This window comes from Pezoporus occidentalis, unplaced genomic scaffold (genome assembly GCF_034315485.1).
Source record: "Pezoporus occidentalis ecotype Australia unplaced genomic scaffold, CSIRO_AGI_Poc_V1 ctg201, whole genome shotgun sequence".
NCBI lineage: Eukaryota > Metazoa > Chordata > Aves > Psittaciformes > Psittacidae > Pezoporus > Pezoporus occidentalis.
The window spans coordinates 789,303-800,637 of record NW_026913868.1 but is presented as its reverse complement, the minus strand read 5'-3'; the positions used below and the strand labels follow the sequence as shown (position 1 = coordinate 800,637).

At 51.6% G+C, this 11,335-nt stretch overlaps 1 protein-coding gene across 5 annotated transcripts; it reads right to left on the bottom strand.

Annotated features, from left to right (window-relative positions):
* Nucleotides 1-543: 543 nt before the first annotated feature.
* PNOC (prepronociceptin) lies at nt 544-10,674 on the bottom strand. 5 transcript variants are annotated; one of them, XM_062618538.1, is made up of 4 exons: nt 10,549-10,674; nt 6,647-6,783; nt 2,814-3,240; nt 544-1,605 (listed from the first exon to the last, which is right to left on the bottom strand). In XM_062618538.1, the coding sequence occupies exons 2-4, from the start codon at nt 6,764-6,766 to the stop codon at nt 1,556-1,558; spliced, it is 597 nt and encodes a 198-aa protein (XP_062474522.1). In that variant the 5' UTR covers nt 6,767-6,783; nt 10,549-10,674; the 3' UTR covers nt 544-1,555. The 5 variants fall into 5 exon arrangements, with proteins under 5 accessions (XP_062474522.1, XP_062474523.1, XP_062474525.1 ...); XM_062618539.1 differs by having other exon boundaries at nt 6,647-6,788; nt 10,555-10,626; XM_062618541.1 differs by having other exon boundaries at nt 2,743-3,240; nt 6,647-6,847; nt 10,549-10,624.
* Between the last annotated feature and the right edge of the window lie 661 nt (nt 10,675-11,335).

The window sequence follows — 11,335 nt, the reverse complement described above, 5'->3', positions numbered from 1 at the left end:
CCCCCTTGATAACTTGATTTTATTGTCTTTTTTTAATGCATGTGGAGGTGAAAGAGGAATGGGAAAAGGGGAAATAAAGTGGAGAGAGGAAGGGACTGTGGGCTGTGGCGATGTCACTCCTCTCCCCAAATCTGGGGGCTCCTGAGAGCAGAACCCCCCTGATTTCCAGTTGGGCTGGGGTTGCTGGGGGCTGGGGATGCAGGTGCCCTCATTATCCCTATGGAAAAGGGTTGTGGGTGGGATGGACCCAGGTAGGAATTCCTTTTCTTTCCCTAAAATCCCTTTTTTCCCCCCAATAACTCCCCAGTCCATCCCATTTTTGGTTAAGGGGCATGTGTGTGACACCACCACTTTCCCAAGTGCCGATTCTACCATCCTGCTTTGCAAATACCACAAATGTACCAAAATCTCCCTTTTTTTTCCCCCCTAAAACCAAATTATTCCACAGCGGAGCAGGATGATCCAGCATCTCCCATGTCTGGCAGAGAGGGGGGCACAGCATGGACCTGCTCCACAGGCATTGATGGTCGCCAGTCGCAATAGTATCGTAGAAACAGTAAACTAATTTATTAATCCTTTTGCTATGTACAAGTTTAATGGAGAAATCTTTGTATGAAACAATTAAAAAGAACAAGATCTTAGGATTTTTTTTTTTTCTTTTCCATACGGATTATTATATTCTATTTGTTTCGTACAAACAGTGAGGGGCCGCGCTGTGGGTGAGACCTGAGCGAAGTAATTCCCAGGATATGCTTTTATTGTCTTATTTTGGTTTTGGGGAGGGCAAATTAGGCAGGAGAACCGATTGGCTCCGATGATTCTCCTAGGAGCGACGCGGAAAAACCGCATCCTGGCACGGGGACTGGGACATGATGCATGCCAAGGGGGAGACATGAGGAGGACACGTGCACGGTTGGTGGTGCTGAGCAAAGAAGTCAACCCCAGAGGCTTTAAAAAGCAAGGAAAACACCTTTAAAAATAGGGGGAAATAAAAAAAAATGGGGAAAAATGAAAATAATCAGACTTTGACAGGTGTTTTCTGGGTGCAGGGTTTGGAGCTGGTCACTGCTGTGGTAGCCATCAGGTTGGATGTGCGAGCGTGGAGCCCAATGGGACGTGACCCCTTGGCATCCCCCATCTGAAAAGTTGAAATCCTGTGGAAAACAGTAAGCCCCAACTAGGGAATGCCAACCGCTGCTGGGAAGGCACCGGGAGTGTGAGATGGGGTGATTTTCACTGGATCCAGGGTGGCTTTTTGACAGTGGCCAACGCAAAAAGAAAACAACCCAAAATCCAATTTTTTTTTTTTTTTTCAAAATTCACCTTTTTTCCTTATTTTGCTCAAATTCCACCCGCTCCCCCGTGCTCTTCTCCCACCCTCCCCGTGGCATCTCACTCCCGTCACCGGTGGAGGCCGAAATTCGTCAGGTTCCGGCTTAAATCTGGCTTTAGTGAGTGAAGAGCAAAGTGATTTTTTCTGCCCGCATGCGAGTCTGAAGCGCTTTGGGGTCCGTCAGAGGGAGGATGGAGGCTGCTGGGGTGGACAGGAGCAGGGTTAGTTTTGCCTGTGCCTGGCGGAAGGTGCTGGGATGCGGTGCCGGAACGCTATAAAAAATAAAAAAAAATAGAGAAAGGAAAGGGAAAAAAAAAGGGGGAAAAAATAAAAAAATAAAAAAACAACAACAACAAAAAAAGGAAAAATAATAAAAGAAAAAAGAAAAAAGGAGCTGAGCCTCATGGAGGGAGCACGGGCACCCCAGGGGCTGTGGGGTCAGGGGTACATCCCCTAATTTTGGGAGATGCCACCCAGGGGAGGGGAAAAAAGGAAAAAAGAAACAAAAAAGGGGAAAAAACTAAAATTCTCCCAAATTTACAATTTGGGGAGATAGGGAAGGGAATGGGTCTTGGCAGCTGGAGTGGCAGGGGGCTGTGAGCACCCCAAGAGGGGTGGAGGGAACATGCTGCTCCAAGGGGCAAGGGCTCAACCCACTGCTCAGTTTGGGAGCATGGAGCTGGAGTGTTTGGGGAGGAACATTTAATATCTAAATGGAAGATGTTCCACTTTAACTTATATTAATTTATTATTTTACTTTATATTTATTTTAACTTCTTATTTTCATTTAAACCATTTAAATAATTTTTAAAAATATAAAATTTGTATTTTCATTTTTTCAGATGCAGTTTAATTTTCCAAGTTTCTAAAATTTAGTTTATTTTTTATTTTTAAATATGTCTTTTTAATTTTCTAATTTAACTTTGTCGACTGTTTTAATTTTTCATTTTTTGAAATTTATTTTAATTTTTTATTTTTCCATTTTAAAAAAGCAATTTCACTTTCTTCTTTAAAAAATTATTTATTCACACTGTAAAAATTCAGATTAGTTTTCAATTTTTGAAAGTTCTTTTAATTTTTCATTTTTAAATTTTATTTTAATTTTTCAATTACAATAAATCTGAATTCATTTTAAGGGATTTGTACATGCTTTGGAGGGGGGGTGCTGAAACACCCTTCAATCTACTTGGTGTGGAGGACAACACCTTTGTGCCCATCCTCCCCGGCAGGGGGAAGCTGACAGGAAAGGGCCTTTCCCCGCACACCCTCCAGATGCCGACGGCCGCCCTCAGCATCCCTAGTCTCTAATTTGCCATTTCAAATTAATTTGTTTGGCTCCCTTTTTAATTTGCACCCATGGACATGAGGAGGAGAGGGGTAGAGGGTTGACTTTTTTGGCCATGGCGGACCTAGCCGGGCAGCGCGGGTCTCCATTAGATCTCGTTGTGCTCGCTGATGCCGCCGGCAATGTCGTACTCACTGGAGCGGGGTGACATGCCGAGGTACTGCTTCAGGAACTCGCTAAACCTCTTCTGGTTGTTCCACTTCCTTGCCGACTTGCGGACCCCGATGAAGCCCCCGTACCGCTTCTGCACCCCCCTGGCCATCGGTGCCGGCCACGAGCCACGTGTCCCACGTGGGAAACTGCCGAGTCGTCGGGAAATGTCCTCGGGTGGCTGCAGGAAGGCTCCCGGCTCCTCTTCGACACCTTCATCTTCGGCCTCCCGTCGCCGCAGCAGCTCGCTTACCTGCAGCGGGCTCACCGGCACAGCTGCCACCGCGTCATGCCAGGGATCGCCAGCGTCCTGGAGGTCGCGGGGCCGTGGGGCGGGTCGGCCAGCGGCAGCAGCACACAGCTCCCAAGTGGCCCGTGGCACAGCTTCGCCTTCACACTCCAGGATGCAGACCTGCATGGGAAACACAGGGATAGGCATCAGACGGGGTTTGGTACATGGGGTGGTGAACTGTAATGCCAGGTGTTCTGGCATCCCCCCACCTCCAGCCTGTCCAGTGATGCAATGCATTGGAAGACACCCATGGAAAGGTGGCAGCAGCTCATCAGCCCTTGCTTGGCCTCATCCAGTGAGGTGCCCCTTCCTAAATCCTGTTCCTGGGCTCCCAGTGGTGGTGGAGACGCTGGAGAGCCATGGCAGCTGTTCACCATTCCTCTCCAGATGCTCCAGTCCTTGCTGGATATGCTCCATACTTCCTAGTTGACATCCATGATCCCATTCCACCACCCCATGCTCCACACTGCTGGACCTTTAGCTGGGCACAAGGCCAGAAAATCACCCAGCGATGGGATGGCAGAGGTGGGAAGGGACCTCTAGCATTGCCCATGGGTTGTTCTTCCCCAGGGGTAAGACTTTGCTCTTCTCCTTGTTGAATTTCATGAGGTTCTTATTAGCCCATTTCTTCAGCCTGGCAAGGTGCCTCTGGATGGCAGCACGACCCTGTGGTCTACAGTCTGCACCTCCTAGCTCTGCATCATCTGGTACTTGCTGAGGGTGCATCTGCCACATCATCCCAGTCATTAACGAAGATGTCAAGGTCCTCCAGGTTTCAGTCCGCCTCACTGCCTGTTTATCCTGTGCTTCAGCAGCTTGTCTATAAGGTTGTCATGGGAGACAATGTCAAAGTCTGATGAAAGCCAAGACAAGCTTTGTCGCACTGCAAAAAGCTGTCAGCTTGGTCAAGCACTACTTCCCCTTCATAAATCCTTGCTGGCTATAACTGGCGACCTCCTTGTCTTTCATATGTTCAGAAATGTGTTGCAGGATGATGTGCTCCACCACCTCCCCAAGGGCTGAGGTGGGGACCAGCCCATAGCTCCCAAATCCTCTTTCACACCTTCCTCAAAGACATGTGACATCTGCCTTCTCCCAGCCCTCAGAAACCCACCCCAATCACCACATCCCTTCAAAAGTCATCAAGCCTTAACGAAAGGATGCCCTTTGGCTTCTTTCATGTTTGTGTCTTATCCCTTTCTAAGAGGCCTCACATACCAATGCAGGCCACAGACCCGATACTGCTGTGGGGTAATAGCCCCAGATGGGCTGGTACCACTAATCTCAGCACCCAGGGGAAACCATCCAGGAGAAGAATGTAGAAGAACCAAACCAAAAAATACCCAAAGAAACCAGAGCTGGAGTGCCCAGAAGGAAAGGGTTGTCTTCCCTTGTGCTGGAGTGTCTCCATCCCAGTATTAGCTTCATGGTGGGCTTAATATGAACTGGAGGAGCCTGTGCTGAAGCACATCAGTGTGTCTTATTGCTACAGGCCATATCCAAGATCAGAACTTTTGCAAACTCTCCTCACCATGGGTTCATTAGCTTTGGCAAGCAGGAAGTGCTACAAGTCCCGATGTGGTGTCTCAGGGCTGCAATTCAAGCATGTAGCAATTGGCTATTTCCACCCCAAAGGGCAGCCAGGCTCTTCAGACAAGCAGTGAGGTGGTGATAAGGGTCCATGTCGACACATCAAGTGTATCCTGTGCTGAGCCAAGACCCTGTCCTGGGATTTCCAAGGCTATGTCAGCATCTACAGCTGATGAACAGTGTCCTGGCAGTGGCCCACGTTGGAGATGAAAGGTTGATGGATCACACTTGGGTAACAGCTCTGATGAGCACCAGTGGATAGGCTTCAAGAAGAATTACACCAGGTGTCCTATTATCCATCCAAAAAGCAGCACCGTAAACATTCCAGGGTCTTTGACCATTGTGTTGTGGTCTTAATTCACATGGAAATGGCTTCTGCCACCAGGCCATCCCACAGAGTTTTGGGAATCCTCAGCAGACACTAGCCAATGCTTCTCCATGTCCAGGGTTCAAACTACCTTGGGATGCTCCTTCCAATCTTCAGCTGGCATTATTGGTGCCACCAGGAGTTTACACCATCCTAGATGACTCTAGGGTACCAGAACATAGGTGATTCATCCATATATTGAAGACCAGCTCCACCAGCTGTCCCTGTCCTGCCCAGGCAGCTGCGATGCTGGTGCAGACATGCCTGTAACTTCAGGGGGATCTCCTATTTCTACCCCTGAAGTATGGATCATCCACACCACTGGTGGGACTTCTTTGGAAGTGGCTATGGAACTGGTGGACAATTGCATCAAATCTCACCACGATGTTTCTTCCAGCTCAGACTGAGCCTCGAAAAAACCCAGGTTCCTCTGCTCTTGGTACAAACCAGTCCCTTTGAGATACAACCTTGTACTGACCCATGAGCCAGCAACCATCCCATCTCTTCTCCATCTTGCTGGCCAGGGAAAATAGAGAAAAATGCAGCTCCAGAAGCAGGCCCAGGCAGGAAGGCAGGGGCTGCAGAGACGCTGGTACCTTCAGACTGCAAAACAACATGCTGGGGCAAAACCAGAGCAATTGCCCTCCAGAACGTGGTGGCAATGACATGGGAAAGCAGGATTTGCCTGCAAGGGGGTGGCATTGAAGTGGCTCCAGAATCTCCACAGAGCCCTGGAACTCTCCGGTACCTCATGTTTTTGCAGGGATATTTCCCAGCCCTGGGGGCTTCCTGAGCTGCTGGCTCCTTTCAGGTGGATGTCTCAACCTGCTATGGTTTATCATTGCTTATAAATTGGTGAGCAGGCAGGGAGGAAGCAATGGATGATCCCTCAGGAGTGGAGGGGGAGCAGGAGGGAAAGAAATGCTGCTGGGCAGGGCACAGCCACGGCTCAGCAGAGGAGAAAAGAAAGGATTAGGGGCTGAAAGAAAAAAACAAAAATGCTCTTTAGTGGCTCTTTCCATCTGATGTTGGAGGCAAATCAAGACGGTGAGAGGGTCTGCAGGGTGCTTGATGCCCAGCCCCCCTAAACACTGTGGTTCACCAGCCATCTGCAAAGCTGGTCCCATCCTGATGGGGCTCAGAGGGAGATTTGGGTGGCTTCTTGGAGGATGGGGTGGGCATTGGCAGCAGTCTGGGGTTGGCATAGGTAGGGACAGTGATGCTGCAAGCCATTGGGCAAGAAGGTTAGGGATGTTCAGTCTTGGGAGCCTCTTAGGACTCTCCTTGGGCCATTGCAGCCTTGTCCCCATCACTTCCAGAAGCTGATTTGGAGTCTGCATCTTTCTGGATGGTATCCCTGGGGGGTGCCCAAGGAGGAGGGTCAGTGATGGCACGTGGCACCTTTCCCTTGAGGTTTGGTATCAACCAGTAGCCAAAATCCTCCCCAGACGCCAAACCCCAACCCAGCACAGAGAGGAAGGTGCCCACCCAGTGTAGTGGGGTACAGGAGGTGCTACCCCCCCGGTGCTGCCCATGGCAGGGGACAAGCCAGCAGGCAGAGGCACTTACGAGGACGTCGAAGCTGTCCCGGTAGAGGTGGCGGTCGCAGTGCAGGCAGTCCCCCCGGCAGTCGCCCCGCGCCCGGGCGAAGAGGCAGAGCAGCAGCAGGTCCCAGAGCACAGCCCTCATGGCGGCACCGGCAGCGGCTGCGTCGCGGGAGAGGGAAAACCCGTGAAGCCAGGACAGCACCGGCACCACCGAGCCCTGCACCTGCACCGAGAAGTGCCCGTTCTCAGCCCGTCCTCCCTCACCCCAGCCCAGGCACGCGTGTTCCCGGTCTCCCTGACAGAATTACACTTCAGGAAAGGAGCCCCGGTGCCTCCTCATTCTCAAAAACAGATCCCGTGTGTGTCCCAGCTTAATTTCTTCCAGCCTATCTCATGGCACGTGGCCCGGACGGGGCTTATTTTAGCAGGTGGACGTGTTGGGGCAGCACGTCCCTGGCTGTCCCCTGAGCAGGGCGCTCCTTATCTGAGCATCACTGGAGCTGGGTGAGGATGCCCCGCTCCGGTGTCCCCTCTGGGTTGTTTCTGTGGTGGTGCCACACCTATCTCTGGAGGGTTCAGCCATTGCTGCTGGCAGGGATTGCTTGAGTCTGAGCCCATACAGTGTGGAGCAGCAAAGCCAGGTCCCAAAGAACCCACATGTGTCCTGCCTGGCTTTGCCAGCATTGGTGACAGGCAACGACTAAGAGACGTGACCGAGGTTGTGTGCTTCCTTCCCACTTCCTGGAGATTTAGCCTGATGCATTCTCATGGCCACCTGCAAGCAGGAAGGTTGGTCCTCCTGCCCCGCTCCTCGCCCTCATGCCTCCAGGAAAAGGGATCCTACACCCCCACGGTCCTTGGGAGCAGGTCCTGGCGCTGGTTTTTAAGGCTTGTAAGCCAGCAAGGGCAGGAGATGGAGGTGATGAAGAGGAGCAGGATAGGGATGTGAAGGTTGGTGCTACCCTTGGTGGCACTGAAGTCCCAGCACTGGAGCAGCAGCACCCAGAAACCCCCATACTGGGATGCTCAGAGGTGAGGAAGACCTCAGTGATGGTGTCTTTGCAACCTGTGTGCTGCTCCAGCACCATTTCAGGCTACTTTCTTGGGGGACTTTAGCACCTGGGGATCCCCATTTATTTCCCACTCTACCGAGGTGGGGAGGGCAACCCCACTCTGCAGTAGAGGCAGAGCACCTGGTGGGGTCCCCAACCAGCATTGCAGTCACCTTTGGTCCCTGCCATCCAGGCAGTGACACAGAGCCTGGCAGCTCCCAGTTGTCATTTGCTGGACAGTACAAGGGGAAGCTGATAAGAGCAGGGATTGAGGCTTAATCTTCATTCAGTCTCATTAAAACTGGCTGGCAGCGTGAGTCAGAGGTGTGGCAGAGAGCTCCCAGGAGAGGGCAAGCTCCCCCCCCCCCCAAATCACTCAGCTCCAAAATGGGGTTTGGCAGAGCCAGGGAGGGGGCTGCAACCCACCCCCCAGCCCTGTTCCCATGTCCCATGAGACATCAAGCCCAATGTCCTGGGCTAAGCAGGTCACATCTGGCTGCGGAGGAGGCTCTGAGATTACAGCTCGGCTTTTCTTCCCCGTTAATTGAAAGATGCTATCGGGCGGGCAGGATGCGGTACCCTGCCAGCATCACCGGCCGGGCCAGCGGTGGGAAAGAGGGAAACAACCCCCCCTTTTGTGCATTGGTGTGTGTGTCCCCCAGATTAAATCAGCCCGTTAAAAGGGAAGGACCAAGTGTGGTGGGGTTTTTTTCTTGCTTCTGCCCTTGGGTGTTTGGGGTGAGGGGGGTTGCAGGTAATGGGGTGGTGACGGCTCGAAGCCCTTCCTGAGTTTCACATTCACAGATCCATGTGAAAAAAAGATGCCTTTTTTTTTTCTTTTTTTTTCCCCATTCTTCCCTCTTTTTTATTTTTTAAATTTTTTCCCCCTTCCTCCCCCCCCCCCCCCATTTTTTCATCATTTCCCCCCATTTATTTCTCATTTCCCCAATTTTTTTCCATTTCTTTGTATTTTGCTCCATCTTTTTTTTTTGGGGGGGGAACCAAACCTGGGCCTTATTTCTTAAGGGATTCACCAACCAGTCCCACTGCTTTCATGTCTTGGGATGCCATCAACCCTGGCAAAGGCTGTGACAGCCCCGGTGTCATACCACAGCCACCTCCGTGGCTCCTTGGACACTGAGGCTGTTCCTGGACACAAACCTTCCTCTTCCTCCCTGAAAACTAAACCTATCCATCCTGGGAGGGGTTGCCAGGTTATAGCCACTTCATCTCAAAAAAGAGCTTTGGGACCCCCCCCCACTGCTCCAGGCTTCCCAGAGGGTGCATCCTCCAGAGTTTTCAATCCAGTGGAATTACCCTCATTAATATTTTTTGGGGAAAGAAAGAGGGTTTATTTAGAAATCCAGCCTGCAGTTCAGATAATGGCAAGGTCTGGTTATCTGTAAGGACAAGAGGCTTTTATTTATTGCTCTGGGTGGGATGATGTGGAAGATGCAGCCATATGAAAGGGCTGATTTGGGGGGCAGCGGGAAAGATGTGGGACGTGAATAACCAGAGGAGAAGAGGTGGAAGGGAAGCAGGTGTTTGCTGAGATGGGTTTTATTCGCTTGATTTGATGTGATTTGGGGTAGGAGCTTGCGGGCAGTGCTGGGGAGCTACTCCCTGCCTCTCTCTTGGCATTCTGAAGCCCCTTTTCCTATGGGAGATACTAACAGAAGGGATTATCCCAGCAGTAGGATCGACATCCTTCCCTAAACACCTTTGCAAGGGTTTAAATGTAGCGAAGCTCTCAATTTCCAGGTCAGGATTAGTCCCGACACATGAGGAGCACATTTAGGAGCTCCTTGCTTCCCACACCTGGAGCAAACCAGCCCAAATTCATGTTTTTCTTGCTAATTCCCACACTGCCCAAAGCCAAGGCCTGATCCAGAGGGCAAGAAAGATGCGATGGGGCAGGATCCAGCCCCGCTGGGAGCCAGCATTGAAGGAGTCAAAGCTTTTTCCAGCCGAAAAAGCGCAATACTGTCCAACAGTGTCCCCCACTGGCACTGGCTAAAATACTTCCCCAGCTCCCCCAAACCCTGGCGATGCCGCTCGGCTTTGTGCAAGCAGCTTTTTGGGGGTTTTTAGGGAGAATCGGTGAGGTTTGAGGCCGGGGGCAGGGTTGGCTGCAGATGCCCAGCGCTTGCCAGAAAAAGAAGCATTTTCTTTTTTTGAACCCCCTCAATCAGGTAATTGGCCATAATTGGCCAAAATTAGACACCGCGGCGTGACTATAAACACAGATGTGGGCTCAAGAGGCTGAGAAAGGCTGTTTAGAGGTAAAAAAGCTCAGGAAGAACATTACTCCCTGCGTCCCCATGTCTCAGCCATTCATTCCTGCTTTTCTGAGGGAGATTAAAAAAAATCAAAGCAACAAATAAACCATTTTCCTCCTTTTTGTGCTTTTTCAAGAGGAAAAAAGGGATTGCTCGCAAGCCAGGCATCTCCCGGAGCATCCCGTGGTGGCCCCAGTGAAGTCCTGGCTAGGAAAGAAAGGGGCAGAAATACTGAATGGGGAAAGTCGTGGTACGGCAGCTCCCCAAAAAATCCCCTAAAAATTCTACTCATTCCAGAGGAACCCACCATCACCCCGTGGGCTTCCCCCTGGCTTTGGGCAGGTGGCCCGTGCTGACTCTTGTTGCATCCCTCCGGCTCCACTCCGGTTGATTTTGGGGCTGGATGGTAAAGCTGAAACTTTTCCTCTTGTGGGATAGAGGAGATGGATTTCTCCCTCTGGGAAGGTATTTCATTTAACCCTTAGCAAGGAGAGGAATATCTCCGGGTGAATTGGAGCCGGACAAACCATTCTCAAACAAAAAAATTCCCAGCCAAGTCTCCCCGGGATGGAAAATAAAAGCAGATTTCCTACCTGCGGGTGTGCTGTCGGCTGCCGGCTCCTCTGATCTGTGACTTCTCCGGTGCCTGTGCCACGGTGGTATATATAGACAGTGTATACACGCATCCCCACACCTCCCTCCCCGAACACGTGCGTCGCTGAGCCCACCCCCGGGGGCTGCCAGCGGAGGGATGCGCCAGCCGGCAGCTGGGGACCAGGGATGTGCATCCTTCCCCTCCTCCTGCAGCCTTCACCTCTTCCTCCTCCTCCTCCTCCCCAAATCTGGGGGCAGCCTCGAAGGAGGTGATGGATGCTGGCCTTGTGCTTATCCAAAGGTGTGGTGTGTCTGAGCAGCCCAGGGATGGTGGGGTCAGGATGGAGGCTGAGGGGGTATAAAGCTGATGCTGCTCAGTGGCCCCAGTGTGCCCTGGTCCAGACCTGGAGGGTTACAAGTATCTGAAGGCACCAGCAGCTGGGTAAGCCCCCAAAACACCCCCAAAATCACTGCTCAGCCCTTCCTATGGGGGTCTTTTCTCCCCCTAAGGCCCCAGAAAGAGGCAAAGAGAAGGGGTCTCCAACCGTTATCAACCCACTCTGCCACAGCTGCGGCAACAGCGTGCGGCTACCGAGCACGTCGTATGCATCGATGGCAAGCGTGCGGGTGGGAATAATTGATTTCAGGCTCAGTGGATGATGGAGGGGGGGAGCAGAAAATTCCAACTTCACATTTCACGGATGATGGAAACGCCCGGCAAGCCAGACACAGCCGCATGCCGGCACCTCGCGAGGCGGAGAGCTGGATTTGGGCATTCCAGCATCA